Source organism: Sorex araneus, chromosome 4 (assembly GCF_027595985.1).
Source record: "Sorex araneus isolate mSorAra2 chromosome 4, mSorAra2.pri, whole genome shotgun sequence".
Classification (NCBI taxonomy): Eukaryota; Metazoa; Chordata; class Mammalia; order Eulipotyphla; family Soricidae; genus Sorex; species Sorex araneus.
In genome coordinates this window covers 159742938-159768081 of record NC_073305.1, presented here as the reverse complement: position 1 = coordinate 159768081, position 25144 = coordinate 159742938, and the positions used below count along the sequence as shown (strand labels likewise).

Below are 25144 nucleotides of genomic sequence, written 5' to 3'. Positions count from 1 at the left end.
GTTCCTCCAGGCAAAGCTCATAGCCCATCCCAAATTATATGATTTATATAATTCTCTATAATCTGGCCTGGCCTATTTCTCGAGACTTATCTTCCAGCTCCCAACAACACAGAACTGATGAAAATTTAAACATATAAAAGTCTATTTTTTTGTTAAACTTTTTCTCAAATGTTAAGGTTTTCTGTTGAAAAAATTTCAATGATTTAACTTATGAAATAATCATACAATGAATTAACTGTGAAATTGTTGTCAATTTTGGTGCATGAGAATAGTCTAGACTCCCCAAATCAATGCACCACAAGTGAAGCATTAAATTGCAATCTCAGGTATTCATTCAGTTCTATTTCTATCGCCCCTGTTTCCCAAAGGAGTGATTCAATATATTCCAGACACTATTCAATCCAGTCTCCCTCACTACAAGCACCCCACTGTGATAAAAGTTACACAGAACTGCTAGAAAAATCTTTGTTCAAAAGCAAATCTAATTTTATGACTACCTAAAATATTTTATTAGTTCTCCAGTTTGTGTACAATAAAGGTCTAGGATTCTCAAATAAGGTCTCAAGGCCTTCCAAAATCAGGCTTTTGAGTCACTTACAAAGCCAACAGTTTGTGGACATTGTCTTCAGTTTCTGGAATAGTCTCCTCCACTTCTAGGCTAGCTAACCTTCAAGAATTCCACCTCACGCTTCCTAGATTCTTCCAGGCAGATTTAGTCATACTCCTTTGTACTTCCATAGTTCCTTATATACAGAGCTCAAAAACTACAGAACCCAGTAGATTTTGAACTCATTGAGAGCCATGGACATGTCTATGCAAGTTATTTCTTCGGAAGCCCAGAACATTTCCACATCCAAAATGAATACTGGCCAAAAATCTGTTGCAGAAATATTAGTGTAAATTTATCAGTGATAACTAAGAAAGAAATCAAACCTAATATAACACTGCACTGTAGCACGGTCATCCCATTGTTCATCAATTTGCTTGAGCGGGCACCAGTAACGTCTCCATTGTGAGACTTGTTACTGTTTTTGGCATAGCGAATATGCCACGGAGAGCTTGTCAGGCTCTGCCGTGCAGGCGGGATACTCTCGATAGCTTGTCGGGCTCTCTGAGAGGGATGGAGGAATCAAACCCTGGTTGGCCGCATGCAAGGTAAATGCCATACCCGCTATAGCTCCTAACATAGTTGGTAAAAACTTGAATTGGGAAAGCAGGTTCAAAATTAGCTCTATACTTATTCTTCTATTGTGCATGTTATTAAGCAATTTAAAGTTCCAGTTGTACTCAGATTTAAAACAGTGATACAAAAATAGCATCTATGTTATAGAAATCTATGAAAATTAGACAAAAGAATGCACATGGACTACCACTATGTCTGATACATAGTGTTTTATAATTGGCATTATCATATGGAGAACTAGTTCTTTCACTTTATATTATTAGCATATTGCTTTTTTTAACAAAATAAAAAATGGTCTACAGGAGCCCACAACAGTTTTGATAATCATAAAAATTATATTGGCCAACCAACATCTATCTGGAAGTTCAGAATGTATGCAAACAGAAAAACTCATCAGCCCAAAATGATAGTGGTTAGCATTTTCATCATGTTATTAATATAATAGTATAATGTTTAAAGTTCATTCATCATGTTTTTCTTAAGGACTATCTCTTTAAAGAATTTTTTTACCGAATGGTTTACAAATTTAAAATTTCTTGTCAAGATGATTTAATAGACTCTTATGGCTGCAATACTTAAATGTTTCAGAACGCTCATTCAGAGCATTTATGCAAATACATGCATTATATTCATCAGCATGACTGGCGCTGATATGCTAGTTTTATTATTGTCAAAAGGTATAAAACATGGAACACATGATAAGGAAAGTCAAGATGAAGTCACGTAAAATTTGGGGCGGGGGAATCTTACTTTAATTTATGAGCAAAACTATTGTACTCCTTAGTAGTTTTAACGGTTACTTTATAATAGTCCTCGATCTGACACTAACTTCAATTATAGCACTCTGAAAATGAAGCAGGCAGCAAAGACTGCTTCATACTAAAACAAATAGTTAGGCTTGCTCTTGTGTTCTCTCTTGATTATGCATCTTACTTGCTTGTCTTTATGTTTCTTTGCTTGTCTAGTTCCACTCCGGAGAAGTTTATGTTCTCTCTCAGACATGTACTTCTCCCTTTCCCTGTCCTCACATTTTTCTGAATAAGAAAAAAATAAGGGAAAGAAAAGAATGGTTTTTGTACCAAATTGATTTATTAATGCTAGTCATAAGCAAAGGTGGCAATAAAAGACCCTAACACCTAAATGAAATGTCAGTTATTCAGCTTCATATGTGTGTTCATTCTGGGGTATTGTCATTACCTTATGACTTACTGAGAGATGGTGACAGAATCAGAGAATAAACTTTTGAAACATTAAACATCTAACTTTCAAATTTAGTTCTACTGTGAAAGAACAGGTATTAGCTTTTAAATGTTTACTTAAGGTGTTTTTAAGTATTTACTATTTCAATATGAAACATCACTACATGATAGATTTTGAATCACATATGAAAGATGCAAAATATATTTTAAAGTGTCATCAAAGAAATAAGCAATATTTCACAGTACATGGAAATAGACTCATGATTATTAGAATTTTTGTTTGCATAATTGCATACATTGCTGCACATGTGTGGTTGGTTTTTATTCATTACCAAAACTCCCTGAGGGCATCCTAAAGAAGTGCCTATCTTAAAGATCTCCAACCTAAAATTTCACTTTTTGTTAATTCTCTGTACTGTCTCTGTCCTCCAATGAGCTACAAGGAGTCCTGTCCCACTCTCCTACTAGCAAATGTACTCACTAGTGGGAAAGCTAATATACAGTTCTGTAACTTGTCTTAACTTTGCAGAACAGTAACTCTTTGACTTCTCTTTGACTTATCTTTAAATGACTCCAGGGAAGCATAGTGCCCAGACCCTCACAAGCATTCAGTAAATGGAAGGTGAACATATATGTATTAGGTTGAGCCTCCTGCTATTATCAATTTTGTCATCCAAAAATGGAGAAATAAAGGAAGGTCTGACTAGTTTAACCTTACATTTTTAACAAAATCCTATCCAGGGATGGTTCCAAGCAGTTTGCATGTAATAATACATTTGTTTTTCACAACAACTTCCTCTAGGAATTACTTTTATTATTCTGTTTAAGATATGGAAGCTAAGACAGGCTTAGCACATGTTTCAAGATCACACAGTCAGTAAACTTTTCAGAACAGAAACTAACCATTATGCCACCATTTCTCACAATGATTTTTCTTTTCTTGTTTAACAGCAAGGACTAGAGTGATAGCATAGCAGGTAGGATATTTGTCTTGCATGCGACCAACATGCAACATTCAATTCCTCCATTCCTCTCGGAGAGCCCGCCAAGCTACCGAGAGTATTCTGCCTGCATGGCAGAGGCTGGCAAAGTACCCACGGTGTATTCAATATGCCAAAAACAGTAACAACAAGTCCCCCAATGGAGATGTTACTGGTGCCCGCTCGAGCAAATCGGTGAACAATGGAACAACAGTGCTACAGTGCTTTTTAACAGCAAATAAACATTTTTAAGTTCAAGATACCAGCAGAAATATGATTTAAAAGAAAATAAAGAGTATTTTCTACTGGAAATTGTCCACTGAACGTATTTCTATTGAAAGTTCCCACTGGAAGTTGTCTAAACATAATGAAACTCCAGTTCCCTTCCATTCAGCAGAATGATGATGGTTTACACTAGAGCTCCATAGGAAAATCACCTGTTTCCATATCTAGTGAAGTGACGGCACAAAGCAGGATTGGGCTCTTCTTGTGCCAAAAAAGCTCTAATGAATTCAAAGATTCAAGTTGGCACATCAAGATAAGTCTAATGTAACTCCAATTTAATAAATTCATGCCAGTTTCAAAAATAATCAAGGCAGGAAAGCATCTGAACCTATTTAAAACGAATGGCTGGCACCAGAGCATAAGTCCTACAAGGAGATCACTTGCCTTGTACGTGGGGAACCTGGGTTTGATCCCCAGTACCACAATGGTCCTCCGGGCCCCAAGAGGAGTAATTCCTGTGCATAGAGCCAGAAGTAAGCCCTGAGCACTGCCAAACGTGGCCCAAAACAACAACAAAAAATTAAAAATTAAAAATCAATAGAACCAATACAGGAGGGTCAGGAAGATAGTTCAGAGGGGTGGAGCATGGGCCTTGCATGCACAATTCCGCAAATTCAATTACCAGAATAGCAGGGCTCTTGGAGCTCTTGCTGGGTCTAGCCCGGTCGGCTCTCCCTCTGCTGAACCAAGCAGTAACCCTATGGTTGGATCAAGAATCACCATGAATAACACCAATGCCCCTGCTTGGGAAGACCCTGTGAAAATTAATACAAATAAATAAATATAAATTAGTTATCTCGCTTCACAATAAAATGCAAAGACTCCACCAAGGGGCTGACTGTTAGAGAAATAATTTAAAGATTTAAATATACATACTCGGGGCTGGAGAGATAGCACAGCGGGTAGGGCGTTTGCCTTGCACGCGGCCGACCCGGGTTCAAATCCCAGCATCCCATATGGTCCCCTGAGCACCGCCAGGAGTAATTCCTGAGTGCAGAGCCAGGAGTAACCCCTGTGCATCGCCAGGTGTGACCCAAAAAGCAAAAAATAAATAAATAAATATACATACTCAAATTGGGGAGCGTTTGTAAATCTATATCCATATATCATGGGATATTATAGAATGTTTTACCATTAAAAAAAAGTATTTTTCCTTCCTAGGCTCTCCAGAGTCACTACTGGTAATTCTTGGCCCACAGGGTCACTGGTTCAATGTGAGGGTCAGAGAATGCTGTGCTACTCAGCACTGCAGGGCTGGGGACCACTAGCACCACACTGGCAGTGCTCAGTATTCAGGGTTACCTGGCAGTGCTCAGGAGTATTCGGGGTTACATCATACACGGAAGTATTTAGGGTCACCTGGAAGTGCTCAGAGTCCTCCCTGGCTACACCTACCAGTGCTCAGGATTCATTTAATACTGGGTATCACCCGTGAGTTGATATATGTTATGGTTGAACTTATGCTAGGGAGAAAACCATAACACCAGTACTATCTCTCCAAACCCAGTGCATTAACAATAAACTAAGCAAATGTCTTCCTATTTTATAAATTCCTACACTTGTTAACTCATCCCAAAGTAATATTAAATAAATCAAGTAGCACTGTAGCACTGTCGTCCTGTGTAATTTGCTCGAACAGGTACCAGTAACGTCTCCATTGTGAGACTTGTAGCAGGGCAAATTATTTTTCTTAATTTTTTGCATAAAGTTTTATATAACCAGTCTGATAAACTCTAATGGTAAAGCAGTTTTCCACTTAAGTGCCCTACATTACCATTCAAGTATTATTGTTACAATATCCTGAAGGCCTTCAGAGAATTACTTTTACTTTTAAGATTTACACTAATAGTTCAGTGACGATAATGCACATTCAGTCCCAATGACAGTGCAAGAAACAATAAAATAAACTAAATGGTAAAGAGAAAAGTTACTCTAGTGTTAAAATACTAGAATTTTGAAGCCAAAAATGTTCATTGTAAGATTTATTCCCTCGACTATTCAAAAATTAATTCAACATTATAAAACGGTTATGTCTAACATAAAATTATAATTAATAATTCCTTATTTATTTCTTCAGAGTAACTTTTGCACCATGGAACGTGACTGAATCATCCAAGAAATCAACATCATTACAGTAGGTACCACATAAATGTTCAGCAGACAAGCAAGCCAGAAAGACCTCTTACACAACCAACAAGAACAAGTTACTTAACAAACATTTCAACACCTTTTACATTTCAACAAAAGGTTTCAGTCATAAATTATTTTCCTAGTATAGAAGCCCCTTAATTCTGAATGACTTTTCAAATCTGAAATATTAAACAAACAATCTCAGAAAAAAAAATACTTCAGTCTAGCTGGGATTACTGCCAACAAAAACTTTAATTCATGGAAAAAAAAGAAATCTACAATCTCACAGTGAGGATGGAAACAGTCACCCCAAACTGGAATCGAGGATGCTAATAGTATATAAATCACGAAGCAGTGAAGCAGGGGTAGCGGTACTGTGAGGAAGGAGCAGAGGTGATTCCCTTTAAAGGTTTCTTGAAAGCCACAGAAGCTGCCATGGAGTAGAACGAGTAGTTCTCTGACACTCTTGTTTTCATTTTATGATAAGGAGATACTCTCAAATTAAAGCTGGAAAGACTTTTAATTTTAATTTACTGACTTTAGGCTCACCTCCCTTGTTATTAGTATTTGAAGTACTACATGATATGTGATATCTACCATATATTTTTCATGACCAAATACCTTACCTATGGCTGTAATAGCAAAACTGTGGCTTACAGGAGTAAGGCCACAGACTAAAGCATATTATATACATATATATTTTATTCCAGAGTTATGTATTTAAAAACTGTTGATTATCCAATTAATTATCCAAGTAATTATCCAATGCCTACATTTTATAAGATTTATGAAATTAGCAGAGTAAGTTTTGAGACGAGCTACTCAGATAAGAGTTTGTCAAAACAAGAGCATGAGCTCTAAAGCATAAAGAATCCTGAACAAATGGAAAGACAACCAATCATAATATACTTTTAAATCTTTGTTGAATAAATACTTTAACTTCCTGTACACAACTTTAATCTATTGTTTAATTCCGGGTCAAAATGAAGTAACCCAAATATGCACTCTGTTATATAAAAGACCCAGAGGATGAAATTACATCTTTCTCTAATAAGGTCCTTTGAAATTCTACACTAAAGTAACTTAGCAGCCAAATTATTTTTTTTTTGTTAATGCTGATTGAGCAGTAAATAATAACCAGGAGGAACACAAACATGCAAAATGCTACTAGAACAAAATGGTGTTTCACACCTTTGCCTGAAGTTTCTTAAATGAGCCTGATTTGCCAACAACTATAGTTCAATGCATATATTTTATCAGCTCCTTACTAAAACAACCGACTGCATTGCAGTTTTCAAGGGTGATTTCAATTCTAAATGTGAAAGAAAATTGCATATGAAAGAACTCAAACTTTAGTTCAGTTCTGAATTGTAAAAAAAAAAAATTCAAAACAGTGCTGTTCCGAGTGCATTTGCTTAAGCTCTTTCACTCTCCATTTTTATGTACATAAAATAAAGGGATAGAATAATATGATCTATAACTGTCCTTAGTAATTATAAACAAATTCTCTAGTCCTGTGTTGCAGGTATAGCACTTAAAAGAAGTACAACATTTTTGTTTGTTAGTTTTTCGAACATTCCCAGCATTGCTCATGGTGTACTCCTGGCTTTTAACTCAGGGACTCGTCCCCGTGGAATCGGGGGACCATATATAGGAGGCTGAGGATGGAACCCAGGTTCACGGCATCCAAAGCAAATGTCCTACCAACTGTACTACCACTCTGACCCCAGAATTGCAACATTTAATGTAAAAAATATATATAAAATACATGTATTTTAATCTTCCTAAATATCCTGGTGTAGGAAAAAAAAACAGTTCGGACTTCACTAAAGTTATTTTTTAATCAGTAAATTGAAAAGAAATCACATTTATTATATAGTCCTTAGTCCACCTCTTTCACATTATTTCTGGTGAAATAGGTGTGTGAATTAAGGGAAATGCTACTAGAACAAATTGGATAGATTACAGTTTTTCTTATGCATAAAAACACAAAGTATTTCAATATTTTTGTTGAAGGTATGAGTCATTTTCCCAGGAGATTTATCTTACAGTTAATAATGTCAGCTTTGGAGCTAGGTGCCTGGATTAAACTCCTGCTCCCCTACACACTAGTTTGGTGACTCCTCACTAACAAATGGGGGAATAAGAACAGCACCTATTTCATCTAGCCTCTGAGAGAATTATGTTAGCTAATAAACATACAGCTCTATAATTCATGAGATAAAAGCATTTGGGTTCAAATCTAGTTACAATGTACTACTCAACTCTCCACATGCATCTCAAACAGAAATTTGGTCAAAATAATGTAAGCCAAGCAAAGAAAGTAGGCAATGTTTGTTCTTTATTTTTTTTAACCCATTGTTTTTTTCTATAATCCAACTCTATTCTCCTGTCTCCAGATAAGAGAGTTAATAATAAACTTCTCAACATATGAACCCTTATAGGTAAGACATCTGACGAGAGAAATCAATTCTTAATCTAAAATGATAGGAAATGGTCAAATTTCCTGTACTTGGAGACAGTACTTTTCCAGAATGGCTCTGCTGTCAACTCTGACCCAGTCCAATCTAACGAAACAGCCTCTTCTTTTTGTTGGACATCATGGTGTCCAAAGAAAACAGAGCGAGCAGTTTCTTCCAAAGATAATGAGAGGCATTTTCATGAACCACAAGTGTTTATTTTTCTCTTGTCTCTTCTTAATGGCGTCAATGCAAAAATAAAATAAAATAAACAATATCCAATGCGAACACAGAGTCTTAAATCCTAGTCAGTGTGACCTATTCTGCTAAAGGAAACCCAAGAATGCCTCTCAATAATCTCTGTGTTGAGTTCCAGGAGCTCTCTGCCATTATTTAAAACAATGACCATTGCTAATCTTCTTCCTACTCTTTAAATTCTAATGGAACCGTGATTCCATCTACTTCCTGACTTTATCCTAAATACTCACACATATAAATGCATATATATGCATATATATTTTTTCTTCCTGTATTATACAAACAACAACAACAACAAAAAATAAAACAGCATGCAGACTACCCAAGGATTGAGGTGTTGTTCCGCACCCTGAGAGCCAGAGGGTGGGAGACCTCCTACTGCAGCTTCGTTCTCAGGCTGACCTTCCCTGAGCCCATCATTCCGTCCACCACAACCTGACTCTATTCTTGTCATCACACAACTTTTCCATTACTTGAAAAATGTGTTCCCTTCCTTCAATTCATGTTTGATCCATCTTCTTTAAACTCACAAGCTTTCTTTTACTTCCTCATCATCTTCCTCCATTGAACTTCCAAAATGTCTATTTTGGCCACAAGTCCAGTGGGAAAGCATTCTGACGTACTGCCAATGGTCTTCGAATCAACAGACCAAACAGATTTTCTGCAGTTCCCATTTGGCTTGACCTCCTGAAATGTCAGATACTGAGGACCAACTACCCCTGAAAAACATCCTTGGTCACTGGCACAGAAACCCGCCTATTTTTACAAGAGAAAAAAAAAGGTTTAATAATTTGTATTTTCATCTTCCTTCTATTTCCTTATCTCTTCTCCCTCTCTTCTGGTTTCTTGATCACCTGCCACATCATAATCCTTGTATTACATATTTAAATATGAAGATCCTTCAAGCCTTTTTTCCAATTAACAATCCCCCTTATGTACAACACCTCCAGGTAAATACTTAACTACTGCTTTACGTGGCCAGCCATGATCAGGCTTTGCTAGTTGCTAGTTACTTAAAACACATCCTCTCTTTTCTTAACTCACTGACACCTGCTCTTGAGTGTCTTGTCTGAGGTCTCCTAAACTTGAAGCTCCAGCATAATCCTTGCTTTTTTCTCTCCAAATCTATCGTCTTCTTCCCTTTTTAGTCCTATTGGTTAGCTCCCAACATCCTTCCTTTTTCTCTTTCCATCTTTCCATGATAGCTCCCACACAAAGTCAGGAGTTGGCTATGTGTGGTCCAGAGTCTACCACCTTTATTATGTAAATGAAGTTTTCTTGGAACACAGCCTTGACACTCATTTACCTACTGTCCATGGCTGTGTTCAGACCCCAACACCAGAGGTGAGTCAGTCTCATTTGTACAAAAACACTATGGCAAGAAAATCCAGATTATGTACAGAACAAACTTTTTGCTCTTGGTTACAGCTCATTTCAGTTCATATAAAAACAGCTTCCAGGGCTCCCAAACCATCTTCCATGCCCAGTTTCACACCTTCACTAATCATCCTACCATCTGCTTAATTTTCCTAAAACATCATCACAAAAGTATTACTCTCATGCTCAAAAATTATGTGACTTCCAGGTCCAAGAAAAAAAGCTCAAAACCACAGAGCCATTATACGTCTACACTTCATGCAATGACAAGCAGCAGACTACACATCAAGGGTACATGGAAATGTCAGAACTTGGCTTCAAAGCTCTTTTCAGTCTGGTCTCAGCACTCCTCAGTCAGATTCCCCACCTTTCCATACCTTCATCCCACAGTACCTGATTCAGTAATTATAATCTTTGCACATTCCTGGGCAAACCTCGCTGCCTTATATTTTGCACTCCTAAGTCTTATTCCTGTCATTTTCCAAGCAAAAATAGGGTTTCTTGCATCCATGAAAATTATCCAGTCCCTTTAAGATATAACCTAGGTTATCTGTAATTTCTTTCTTGACTCTTTCTGAAAGACTTTCCCTCCTGATAGCATAGTATTTATTACTCTACCTTGTGAATTTAGAAGTGTTATTTTGTTTTCTTGCTTAAATTTTGCAATATATAGTTATCTCATCATCCTATGCCTTCATACTTAATAAAACATAATAAACATTCTAAATATTTTTCAGGTTAAAATACATAAGCAAATAATTCACTGAAAGCATATATAATATATATCAGCGATTCTTGCTTCCCCTCAGAAGACACTAACCCCATCTAGAGATGTCTTGGATAGACACTAAAGACAACAGGGAACTGTGGTACATATACACAGTGAATGGCTACCCTTATGTGAATGGATCTGAAAACTATTATATGAAATTAGAGAGAGAGGAACAGATACAGAGTGACCTACTACATATATGTACATAAAGTTTCATATTAATGAAATAACAAAGGGCATAGGAACAAAGAACCAGTCTTTAATAGGAAGCATATCACTTCTGGGGTATGATCGAGGCAGAGAATGGGGGGAGGGCACTAGGGTCATGGTCGGGTGAAGATGACATTTAGTGGAGGGTGTGGAGTTGTGTTGGAACTTTTTTGCATTAAATCCCCTATTATCAATACTTTAAATTATAGTGACTAAAACAAAAATGTTAAAAAAAATATTAACAAATAAATGAAGAGTGGGGAGGGATAGAGATGCTACTGGAATCTAGTCTAGTCGATAGAAGCCAGAAAAGCTGCTAGGCATCATAAAATGCATCCAACCCCAAGAATAATTAGTTCAACGTATCTGTGAGTTGAGAAAGGACGAAGCATGTTAACTCTTCACTAAGAAGCAGTGCCTAGGAAAATCATCCATACAAACAATGACGAGAAAATTTAACATACTTCACTACTTTCTTCTATATGTATCGCTCTCAGACATTTTGATGAAAAACACACTAAATAGTGAGTGATTGTGTCAATACCCATTCAACTTTAGATTGGCTATTTCTCCAGATAGAGGGGAATCTCGGAACCAGAAACCTGGATAAAATATATGATAGCCAGCAAAACTGGAATCTCATCAAAGGAGATTTCACAAGCCGTGGCACAACTCCATGCTTACAGGGTTTACAACAATAGGATTGAGGAACTGTCTTATATAAATGAGCATCACTTCAACCCCAAAATATGGAGGCCTCAGGGTCAAGTTCTTTTAACTTGTATCCATCTAGATTTATTCTCTGGGCAATCTTAACCAAGAGCAGATCTGTAAATACCATTGATAGGTGCCCAAGAGCTAGGCGGGGGTTAAGGTTCATGTCTTACATCTTGGCCAACCCTAGTGCAATTCCTAACACCGTACCATCTTCCTGAGCATTGCCAGGTACAGCCTGGAAGCCCCAGAGCACTGTGAGGTATGGCCCTGTATGCCCTACACTGTGAGGTATGGCCCTGTAGTTTCCCAGCACTGTGAGTTGCAGCCCTATGAGCCCCCCCGGCACTGTGAGGTCCGGCCCTACAGTTTCCCAGTACTGTAAGGTGTTACCCGCTAAGACCCCCAACACCACCATACCCACCAGATTAATCCCTTTCACCACAGAACTGAACAGCATTTTATCTTTAAACACTTGCACTGAACCACAGGCCATTTTGCAGAAGAATCACCAGGAGGAGGCCCCTGGCCTCCTAAGCACTGCTTGAGAGGCCCCAAATAATTTTTTTTTAATACCACTGATACCGTAATGATTCTAAAAATTGTATTTCAAGTCAAAACTCCTTTCTCGAGTTCCAGATGGTTACATTGAACAGGCTCCCCAATATTTCCACTCATAGTGTAATATCAGATGAAACTTAATATGCCTCTTTTAACTCACTGCCTAGGACTCTTCCAAGAATTTGTCCTCCGAGTACTTCAGCAAGGCACAAGCCAGCCATTTTCACCTGGGCTTCCCTCTTATTCACATGTTGCATAGCAGAGAGACCAAAAGATTAGTCTTCTCACTGTCTCAGCCTGGAAATATTAGACAATGCCACTTCCCTTTGTCTTATAATGGCTGAGGGAAATGAAAGAAACCTGGGAGAGGGAAGATATAGTGAGTCCAATACTCATCTGCTGAGTTTGTGCACTTCCAGGTAGAGATGTCCATCTTCCAAAGAAGGTGGCTAAGTTTGGAAGAATGAATTCATGCTTGCGAAGAGCTTTTGAGTTAAGTTAGGTAGCAAATATTTATCAAATTTTTTCTCTAAGTAAAACATGTGCGGTGCCCTTCGTATAACTTATTTTTAATATCAGGTCTATTGTATAGATGCAGATGAGTTTACATAATTTCTCAATGGTTATGAAGCATTGGATGTCGGAGATGTCTTATTATTTCATGACTTAAGCCCTTACAACTATACTATATCACTGAAGTCCATCACAGGTCTTAGGAACAGATAAAAGTGAATTATATTATAGGTACTAAAAGGTTTTCATGTATACCCCTTGCAAATCACAATGCCCCAAAGGAGAGTGGGGGACAGAAACAGATAGTTATCTAGATAGTCTTCTAGATATCTCTAGAAGATAAGTGCTGCCATAGAGACAAACTGGATGGAAATGGCAGGGGGACGGGGACATGCTGGTGCTGGGAAATGTACAGTGGTGGAGGGATGAGTGTTGGAATTCTGTATGACTGAAAGCTAATCCTGAACAGCTTTGTAAGGGTCTATCTCACAGTGATTCAATAAAAAAATCTTTTAAAAAAGTGAATTACATTAAGATCTCTGCTACTTTAAGTTGCTTGTACTTGATAACTCTCTAAACCATAGTTTTGCTATCAGTAAAATGGTAACAAATACAATTACATTACAAGAGTTTGGAAAGGATTGGAGAGCATGTGTGGAAATGCAGGGTAGTGTGCCTAGGCCAATAGAAAGAATTTTTATATTCCAAAAAAGTTATGATCTGAATTACATTTCATCTTATCAAAATATTTAAGTTTATTCTTTACTCTTCAAGAAAAGGTTAAAATTCATTTCAAGTTCTCATGCATATAGAAAATCATCTTAATGTGAAGGGGGTTGATATTTTTCAATGTTTTTAGAGTGATAAATGTTAAAACATTTGGACTTGGAGGGGCTGGAGCAATAGCACAGTGGGTAGGGTGTTTGCCTTGCATGCGGCCAACCCAGGTTCGATTCCCAGCATCCCATATGGTCCGCTGAGCACCACCAGGAGTAATTCCTGAGTGCAGAGCCAGAATAACCCCTGTGCATCGCCAGGTGTGACCCAAAAAAAGAACACATTTGGACTTGGAGTCAGAAGACCTGTATGAAGCCTCAATTCTGACCACTATCCATTTATGTCAATGGTATGTCAGTAGGGACTAGTTAAAGTCCCAAGTGTACCTCTATACATGTATAAGTTGAACAGACTGGCCTATAGCTCTTTTTAAATCTAAATGTGGAGAAAGAGCAGGAACTTCCAATATCTATAATATCAATGTCATCAAGCCATTATCACTGAAACTACCTTCAGTTCTTATAGCTTAAAACAGAAATGCCCACTCTGACAGGCCTATTAAATCACAGAAGCATGCAATTTGACCCCAAACAAAATGGGAAATTTGGTGTGGAGGGAAAAAAAAAGAGAATTTTTTTTCTTTTTTCAAAACCTCTTTCATTTGCACCACAAATTAGCAGCTAGGTTTGAGCGGACAAATCAAAAGGTTACCCTGGACTTCTACTTCATAGCCTAACTGCACTTTAGATCACTGATAGGTTCACTTTTTAATTGAGATAATAGTATACAAAAGACTATAAAGGGTTTAGAGGCACAATGCCACACCTCTTCAAAATGCATGTTGTCACTCCACACCTACCAACAAAACATTATCTCTCCACCACAGTTTTCTGGACCTAACTCACCCTCCTTTCTCATTTCCCTCTACCCGTCTAGTAATCTCTGTTCTGTGGTAAGAGTTATGTTCACGTTACCTTGTCTGTCCCCTTGCTTTGTTTACTTGTATGCTATATATGAATGAAGTCACCTGTTCTCTCTACTGACTTACTTCTCTTAGCACAAACCTCTCCAGAATACTATTACAAAACCAGGGCTGGAGCACATAAGGCATTTACTTCGCGCACGGTCAACCCAAGTTCTATCCCTGGAATCCCATGTGGTTCCCCTGAGCACTGCCAGGAATAATTCCTGAGCACAGAACCAGGAGTAACCTCTGAGTATTACAGGTATGGCCCAAATAACAAAAACAAACAAACAAAAAAGAATACTATTGGTCAACTCTAAAATTTCACTTAGAAATATATTATTTTCAAGTAAATCATTTATAAAAATGATTTATAAAAGCATTCTGAAAGTTGTACAGAAAAATTGGGGGTAATAACCTCAAATGTGAAAGAGAAATACATGTTCTCTTTAATTTATAATACAACAAAAACAAAAATGCATGAGTCAATACACTCCCTAGGGTGACTGAGTGGATCAAGCATCTGAACTTGTTGAAACTCCATGTACTTTAGCTCTGAAAGTTCTGTGTTTGGGGAAACTCTCAATCTGAAAAAAATAGAGAACTGGTCATTCACACTTATCTCTCTCTCACTTTCTTACCTTCCTTGTTCTCTCTGTCTGTCTCTCTCTCTAGCTCTCTCTCTCATTCTCTCTCTGTCTGCCTCTCCTTCTCTTGCTCTCTCTCTCACTCTTGCTCTCTCTATCTCTGTCTCTCTTTCTCTCCCTCACACACACACATACACACACATACACTCACACTTTTAAGTATCCCTCTATATGTTAGTGGAAAGTAGAGATTAACAATTAAACCTTTCATGAAGTATAACCACTCATGCTTCCCCAGATAATGAAGCTCCACCAGATTATACTACTCACTCCACTACATAAAGTATCACACCCAGAGACCATGAGGATCCATAAACATTCAATTACATATTATTATGCTTTCACCCATTTTACTTTAATTTATGCTATGACTATTTAAGAATGATAATCAGCATTAAGCTACTACTCTCAGTGACCTATCTCCCAACTACCATCTCTCTACTTTTCTAAGAAAATACAATTTTAAAAAAATTAAATTTCTGTAACACTTGAAAATTTTATATTTATATTGCTTTATAATGTTGTTATATTTAGAAACATAGTGTATATGGTATATATACATATAAATATATGTAGGTTTTGGGGCCACACCCAGTGGTGCACAGGGCTTACTCCTGGCTCTGTCCTTAGGGATCACTCCTCAAAGTGCTAAAGGGACCATATGTGGTGCCTGGGATTCTAGCCGGGATCAGTTGCATGCAAGGCAAGCACCATATGCCCTTCTCTATCTCTCCAGCCTCAACTTTTGGTGTATTTTCCAGTAATCTGTCATGTGAAATTAGATGATAACGTAATGTTTAATTAGGTTAGGATATAATCATCTATGTGACTTCAGGTGAAATATTTGATTTAAAAATTAATGTGAAATATAATGTAGGTACCAAAACATGTATTACCTATATTTTAAAACTAACTCATCATAGACATCTTTTCTAAAACCATACATTGAGCATAGTTGAAAAATAGATATTATTATCTAAATAAAGTCATGATCAAACAACTGATAAACAATAGCATCAATTTGTGCAACACACACTTGATTTGTATAACACAAACATCTCCGGGCTAGTGACACAGAAGGCTATCAGTGGGGAAAAATTTGAAACAAATGTGGTCATATTTTAAGGGTTAAGGAAGAGTTCCCACTAATATTACTTCTATACAATGAAAATTTAGCGTTATGGAGACACAACTCATGAGCTTGGAGAAAGAACTATGCAAATCCCTTCATTTTTGAAAATGAGAATCTGAAATGACTGCCACAAGTATGCTACATTCTTTGCTCTATAAAGTGCTTAATAAAATAAAGACCTTGATGACTGAGGCTGTCATCCTTGAGATGAACAAGAGGTGTGCTGATTTTACACTCTTGCATGCTTCTGACATTCAACAATACATGTACTATCTAAACACATGAAAATGAAATCTAATAACAAAATTGCACAAGTTACTGAGATTCTCTAAAACAGCTTGATTCCAATTCACTGTTCTTTATATCATGGATTTACAAGCAGAGAATCAAAAGTTACCTCAAAATGTGATATAGTAAGCAGACACAGCAGAGGTCTTTTATGATCATGAAACAGAATTAAAATAACTAAAATACGTTCAAACCAAACTTCGCTTTCTGCAGCATATTTTTTTAAACATGCCTTTGAGCAGTCACATTACAACATTTTGTTAGCAAACTTGAGACTGAATTAGACTTACCGATTGCTCATTTAAGTCCTGGGAGTCTTCCATGTGGTTTCCTCACCCCTCCAGCTACTCCAAGTAGAAGCAGCTTCTTCAGTCAGTAACAGATGATCTAAAACAAAACCACAAATCAAGGAAAAATAGGAAAGGTTATCTTTTTTTTATTCATTTCTAAAATTATCAAAACATACTTTGATTTTGGGCTGGAGCAATAGCACAGCGGGTAGGGGGTTTACCTTGCACGTGGCCCACCTGGGTTCGATTTTTCCGTCCCTCTTGGAGAGCCCGGCAAGCTATCGAGAGTATCCTGCCCGCACAGCAGAGCCCGGCAAGCTACCCATAGCATATTCGATATGCCCAAAACAGTAACAACAAGTCTCACAATGGAGAAGTTACTGGTGCCCAGTAACTTGCATTGGTACAAGCAAACCAATGAACAACGGGATGACAGTGACAGTGACTTTGATTTTCATAAATTGATAATCTATAGAAATACTACTTTTAGAAAATAATTTTCATTAATATTTTATGCATATTTTGAAAATGCTGCTTAATTTTGCATGATGAAATTGGAATACATAAGTGGCTACTCAGGAATCCTCCAGATAAAATATCCGAGGACAACTTAAAGATACAGTTGATAATAAGAATATTTAGTACACTACCTTGCTGAGAGTGATCTGTTAAAATTGACAGATTCAAATACAGCCTCTATTAATATTTCTTCTAAAGTACAAAAATTAACTTGAGAAAATGTACCATATTCTAATAAAATAGATTTCTATCACATAAAAAAGATAAATTACCAGATGATTGTTCAGTTCTACACAATTTTCTACAATATTATAAAACACAGGACTACTTTTAAAATGATTTCTAGGGGAAGGTGGAGCAATAGCACAATGGGTAGAGTGCTCGCCTTGCACACTGCTGACCCAGGTGCGAGCACCCCATATGGTTCTAGAGCTGCACCAGGAGTGATTCCTGATCTCAGATCCAGGTGTAAGCCCTGAGCACAGCCAGGGGTAGCTCCAAAACAAAAACAAACAAACAAACAAAAAAGATATTGCAAAGAAATTAGACCATAACTATAAAGAAAATACTTTAATAAATACACATAGGGTACGTGGTCAATAAATTGTAAGAAAATCAGTTAACTATTCGAAATCATTCATCTTTATACTATTTATTAAAAATATTTCCAGGCAATAGACTGGAGAGATGATACAGGGTGAAGTCACATGCCTTGTAAGCAGTTGATACCCGTGCAAACTCTGGCACCATGTGGTCCCTCAAGTATCACAGGATTTAGCACTGAAGGTCCCTGAGCACCACCAGGTGCTGTCTTGGAGAACCCCAAATATTGTGAATCTGGCTCCAGTGGCACCCTGGCCCTGGTTGGCATACAATCATCAGCAAGAGTCCCCAGCTTTTTCTGAGCACTGCTTGGTAAGAATGGCCACTGGGAAAAATAATTATAGCAAATTGTTTTTAAAAAATGCTAAAATAGATAACTAACTTTTAAAAAATATTCCAGGTTGAGAATTTGATAACAGAAGCATCAGAAGACAACACAAAAAGTCCGAGACCTTTAAAATCCCCTCATAAAGCAAAAACTAGTCAAAATTAAAAGATACATAAAGTATACACATATTTGAGCAAAGATAAATCACAACATGTTCATTTCTCAATATGTACATTCCTATAGTCCAAATGAAAAAGCATATGAATGCTGAATAAAACTTAAAAACTACGAAACAATGAACAAACTCATTAATAATTAGATGCAACTTAAAATAACAATTCTTTGACTCTAGTTCTTCTAATCCCTCCGCCCAAAAATGAGATTTTAAAGAGGTTTAATTTCCATACTGTGCAAACTTATCAACAAAAAAATTTTTTCTTTTGTTTAAATTTGATTTTTCTCATGATACTATAAGACCAGAGAATCACAGAATATTGAAAATCTAATGTTAAATTTATTTTTTACAGAATTAAAACTATAGCACTGGAGATGAATTTTCTAAGTAAACATTTTCTTCAAAAAGTTATGTAACTTCTATATAAATTAAATTTCAAAAGCAAAGTAATCCTTATAATGACAAGTACTTATTTGCTAGTGTTATCTACAGCATCTAGCTCAGTGTCTGGCAAGCATTTGATATTTAATAAATACCAATTGAGTGAATGACACATTAATGGTGGATAAAATGACTCATAATGTATCTGATGAGATGTGAACAAAAATGTGGACTAAGCAGCCAGTTTTTTATGATTTAATTGGTTCGTCAGATATATATTTCAAGACCAAATTGAAACTTAATTTGCTATTGCAACCATTAAAAATACGAGTACAGTTTAGAATGTTTAAAGAAGTATCACTATCTGGAACTCATCAGTCATATTTGAATAATTTAATTTTTGAAAATGCTATCTCAAATATGTAGTAACTATTTTAAGCAAGATACAAGAATATGGCTCAGTGGTAGAGGCCCTGGATTCAGTTCCCAGGTCCTCAACTTCAACCAAGAGTGCCCCCCCCCCAGGAAGCAATCTGGGAGTAAGAAAATACCAACACCCCCCCATAAAAAAACAGTATTTCTCTGAAATATAGAGTGGGAGATGGTTACCTAATTACTCTGAAGTTATGTTCACTTTTTCTACAGACAGGAGGGTGGAGGGGGAAGGGGCGGGAGGGGGGAAGGGAATTATGTTTGCTAGAGTAATAGAACTGTTCAGAGTACTGAATGCTCAGAATCAGGTCACCAGGAACTTTCCTACTCTCCTGACTGAGATCAACCTAACCCGTTGTTCAGTTCCAAGATGATGTTGGCTTAATTTCCTAGGAGAGTCTTAACAATGCATGATACACTTTCAGTAACAGTATTGCAAACCACAGTGCTTAAAAGGAAAAATAGAAACAGAAATGAAAGAGAGAGAGAAAGAGAGAGAGAGAGAGAAGTAAAATGCCTGCCATAGAACATAGAGGCAGGCTTCAAAGGCAGCGAGAGAAAGTGGGAGGGAAACTGAGGATATTAGTAGTGGAAAATGTGCACTGGTGAAGGAATGGGTGTTGGAACATTGCATGACTGAAATTCAATCATCACACTGTGATTCAATAAAATTTATTAAATGTATTCTATCTCACTGTGATTGAATTAAGCATTATTTTTTTTTAAAAAAAGGATCAATCACAGGGTGGCTTAGAATATTTTTTTTTTAAATTTTATTGAATCACCATGAGATAGTTACAAGCTTTCATGTTTGGGTTACAATCTCACAATGATCAAACAGCATCCCTCCACCAGTGCACATTCCCCACCACCAATATCCAGGATATAACCCCCCTTTTCCCACCCTCCCCCTGCCTCAAAGGCAGACAATATTCCCCATACTTTCTCTCTCTGTCTCTCTCTCTGTCTCTCTCTCTGTCTCTCTCTCTCTCTCTCTCTCTCTCTCTCTCTCTCTCTCTCTCTCCATTTGGGCATTATAGCTTGCAACACAGACACTGAGATAATCTGAAGAACAACAAAATTTTATTCTGTCACTATTCTGATAACCAAAAGTCCTAAATTAAGATATTGGCAGGTCCATACTCCCTCCAGAGGATCTAGAACAGAAGGCTGCTTTTTCTTTTCCTTCCTAGTTTCCCGTGTCAGTAGATGATCTCTGGCATGCCTCAGTTTATAAATTCATATGACGACAATCTCTACAGCTTTCATCACAGTATCCTGCCAATCCACAAGAACTTCCATTCTGAGTGTGTCACTCTGGGTACAAACTTCTAACGACATCAGTCATTGGATTAGGGTCCACCCTAATTCAGTCTCAAATGTTGTTTTAACCTGATTATGCCTGCATAAACTCTTTCCAAATAGAGTCACACTTCAGTTGAGGAAGTTAGAACTTGAAAATATGTTAGAGGATCACAATTCAACCAACAAGGTATGCACAATTATCAGACTGAAATGGTAAGACGCTATAAAGACTTAAGCTTAGTAATTTTAGGAAGAATGTTATCCGGTTCAGCCTTTACAGAAAATTGAATGGAGTCTTCTACAGAAAGTAAGAATGAAACTTTCATATTCCACTTCTTGGCCAATATCTCCAAAGTACAAAAACATCTATGGTAAAAGATATATTCATACCTATATTCATTAAGAACAGTAGGTAGCAAACAAACCAAAAGACAATGAATGGATAGGAGGACTGGCTAATGGTTGAAATCAATCACAAGAGTGTGAGGGGCAGAGGGTAGGTAAGATAAAGAGACCAGTATGACAATACAGCAGAGAATGAGCATGCTGGACAAGAACTGAATGTTAAAAGTAGGGAAAGGGATATTCCTGATAACAATTCAGTCTCTATACTGCAAACCACAATGCCCAAAAGGTGAGAGAGAGAGAGAGAGAGAGAGAGAGAGAGAGAGAGAGAGAGGCAGGCTGGGGGTGGGGGTGTAATGGGAGTGGAAACTAGGGATACTGGTAATGGAAAACTTATACTACTGGAGTGATGGGTGTTGGGACACTGTATAGCTGAAACCTAATCAAGAACAGCTTTTTGAATCACACAGTGATTCAATAAAAAAAAGTTAAAGAAAATGAATGGATAAATAAGGTGTGGCATATATACATAATGGAATATACTGGAGTATATCCTGTTAACTGAAATAAGTCAGAGGGAGAAGAACAAATACCAATGGCATCGGTCATCTGTGAAACACAGAGAAGTACAACAAGGTTAGAAGCTTTCAAATAATGAAAACACCTTGAGCTTAGGTTACAAAACAGATTACAACATGTTGGGGAGGGAATGGTAAGGAAGTGGTGGGCCAGAAGTAACATAAAGACAGCGGTGGTGGATCTTGGGCACTTTGGGGGTGGCGACATACAACAACTTAGCATACCAAAAATGATAAGTGCTAACACTATTGTAACCATGCTACCTGAGCTGCAATTTTTTTTTAATTTTAAAAATAATACATAAAGTTAAATTTGAGGGGGCAAAAAGATAGTACAGTTGGTGCGGCACTTGCCTTATACACACTAACCCAGATTCGATCTCTGGCATCCTATATGGTCCCCAGTGCACTATCAGGAGTAATTCTGAGCGCAGAGCCAGAAGTAACCCTTGAGCACTGCCAAGTGTAGCCCAAAAAGCAAAATAAAAACAAAAAACAAAAAAAGAATTAAATTTAAGCAATTGATCATTAGGAAAGTGATGATCGTCTTCTAGAAGGACCACCATCTCAGGGCAATGATGATAATTCAAATAAAGTGAAAACTTTAGAAAAGATGTCGTCGGAGCATAACAGGTTTAAGCATAAGCAAGTCTTTTTTGCTAACCACTAGTTCAGAATTTATTTAATGTTCCAGTTAGGGAGCTATTTGCATCAATGTTCCATGTTACAACATAATACATTGCTTTATATTTCCTTAAAATTGAGATTAATTGTTACTCAGTGTAACATTTTTATGGTAACATGAATCTCTTCTTTGCCAAAAACACTAAGGTACTAAAATGTTATGAGCCTATGATTTTTATATTATTGAACCAAGTGAAACTACCTAGGCTAATTGTAGGCATAGTATTATTTTACATCATAATGTAGCAACAGTTGTTTTGTTAAATCCTTTACCATTTCATTTTCACAAATATATAAAACAAAAGATGAGAACATTCTCCAAATCGAGTAAGAAAAGTATTACCTCATAATAAGACATAAAATTAAGGAATAACAGTAACCTCATGCTGTTTCATGAGGCAATAATCTCCTTCCCAGTGCTTTTTCAAGGCCACTCCCCGCCTAAAAAGTGAATTTAAAACTGAAAAAATAGCAATCTCACCCATTCCATGTTACATTATTTCTTCTGCAGTTCAATTTTTTAATATATAGAAAATTTATCATTTCCTTTTCTTTAACTCTGCCCTAGAGGTGAGCTGTGAATAACAATATAGTAGAACATTAAAATAAAAGCCAGAAATTCTACTTTAAATAGGTAATGATATTTGAAAATAGTCCTCAGAAAGAGATGAAAGTATTTGACTGAGTTTGACCAGGGATCATACGCTTTAGAGCAGATGCTGAAGGAAGCTGGAGCAGTTAGTGTGATGCCATACTTTTTCTCTGCTTTTCTATCAAAGATTTTTGAAAAATCTGCATAGTCTAGGTCTGTTTTACCCAGAATGAATAGCCGTGACCATGAAGCGGGTGGCTCTGTGGCGGGGATGACCTGAACAGAGACAGCAACTGCAAGCGGGAATCCTCCGCATCTTCTGAATACTGCACACAAACACAAACACACAGCCTCCCAAGTGCTACTCAAGCAGACAGACACCTCTGCTTCTCACTGACTCTGCCCTGCCTCTCCACATCTCCCACGTCACTAAGTCCTGCCATACTGCATTACTTGTTCAGATTCCCCCACAGTAGTTGTGCTCATTCACTGTCCCTCTCTAGCTTAGAGCAATGGCCTCCTTGGAGTCTCCTGGCCTCTATTCTTACTTCCTGAACCACATTTTTTTTTATAGTATAGCCAGAATGATAGCTTGAAAATTCAATTGTATTTTCTTCAAATGTTCTAAAACTGTGGGAATCTGCGCCAGGCTGTTTTCACTTGGGGTGTCCCAGAGTGAGGCAGGTGAGAATCCTCCCCGCCCCAAGGGACCCAGCCCCGGCAGCTGACCTCCACTACCCAACCACCGAATGCTCTAGGCCGGTTTCTGGAACGCCCGGACACAAAGCCTCCGTGCGACACATAAGACACTTCCTACCAATTTTCCATAATTATCACACCATATTTGATCGTAGTTCAGACATTAGGCAACAAATCATAGAGAGTAATACATGTACACACACACACACACACACACACACACACACACACACACACACACACACACATATATATCTTGGAGAGCCCGGCAAGCTACCGAGAGTATCCTGCCCACACGGGCAGAGCCTAGCAAGCTATCCACAGTGTATTTGATATGGCAAAAACAATAACAATAGGTCTCATTCCCTGACCATGAAAGAGCCTCCAATTGTTGGGAAAGACAAATAAGAGATGCTGCTACAATCTCAGGGCTGGGAGGAATAGAGACGATACTGGTGCCCGCTCGAGTAAATCCACGAACAACAGGATGGCAGTGGCAGTGGCAATGATTCTCAAACCATCGTACTATCACAATAATATGCCAAAATTCTTTAATTACTCCCGCTTGCAACTATGTTGGTACCTAACAAAATACCCCTCTACCAACCTGTCCCTTAAAGTCTGACTAGTAGTTGTGTGTTTTTGCAACAAGAAACCACTGTCTTCCTCAAGTGGAAGTCCTGAGAGAGCTCTTCCCCTCCTTTGCCCCTACTACTCTATCTTCTTGATTCTAAATCCTTGCTATTGCCTCCACCTATTTCAGCTATCATAGTGATTTCATTATCTACATTGAGCCGCCTGCAAAATTGGTGGTTTGCTAGGCTAAGGCAATATGTCCCTTCTTTATCTCCATTTGGGATATGGCTCTATTGTTCGATTTTAAGACTATCAAGCAGTCGCTAAATCTTCATAAACACATTATGTAAAAAATTTACGTTTGTTTGGGGACACGTTAACTTTTATTAAACTGCTCCTACTTATAACCCATTATTTTTCTCACAGCTTTTCCAGTTGTTCCAAATAACTTTTATCTAGTGACCAGGAGCAATTATTCCTACTGTTTAGAATATGGGCCTGAGAAAGTATCATACCAGTTCTCCTTTGGTGGAAAAATCTCCAGGATATAAAACCTGGGAACCTTTGCAGTCATGAGGAATAAAGGAAAATAGCTGGTCTGCTAAGAAAGAAAGAAGGGAGCTGACCCAGAAAAGGGAGTAAAAGCAAAAGACAGCACGAAAGTTTTGGCAGAATTTAAGTTTGCTGATCATGTTACTCTAGAAGTCTCTGTTTATCTTCCCCTCCTGCCACTTGGTGGTCCAGTCCCTCTTTGGATACCAGGTGTTACACTCAGTCTTCAATAAATTATGCCCTTTATTAAATCTTTTACCAAATATAAAACTATAGGAAGGCAAATAACTTATTTTATTATTGACCTCTTACAGTCAGCACCAATTGCCAAAGGCAAACTTTCTTTTGCATCATCTTGTACTGTTATCTAGAACATCCTCCAAATTTCATTAATGGGTCCATGAAGCTGGGTCAGGCACTGGCAAGTTCCAGCGACTTAGGCAGAATGCCCAGGAAGCAAGCCAACAGCACAAAGAATACCTAGTTCCAATTTCTATGCTCAACTGTTCAGAGAGGTGGAAATGGGCATTCTTCAACCATACATGTGACTCTCTCCTCTGCTTGTACAAAAGGAAAATAGCAAAGGTGTCCAAGAAACAGATCTGGGTGAACACTGATGAGCATTTTGCTTGACTT

The 25144-nt window shown here is 37.6% G+C and overlaps 1 protein-coding gene across 1 annotated transcript in view; it reads right to left on the bottom strand.

Moving 5' to 3' along the window:
* The window catches only part of EYA4 (EYA transcriptional coactivator and phosphatase 4), a 267283-nt gene that overhangs the window by 219927 nt on the left and 22212 nt on the right, over nucleotides 1–25144 (bottom strand). Inside the window, exon 2 of the mRNA XM_055135767.1 lies at nucleotides 16740–16836. Within this exon, the coding sequence (XP_054991742.1) occupies nucleotides 16740–16772 (33 nt within the window). The 5' untranslated portion in view covers nucleotides 16773–16836. The remainder of the gene's footprint in view (nucleotides 1–16739; nucleotides 16837–25144) is intronic.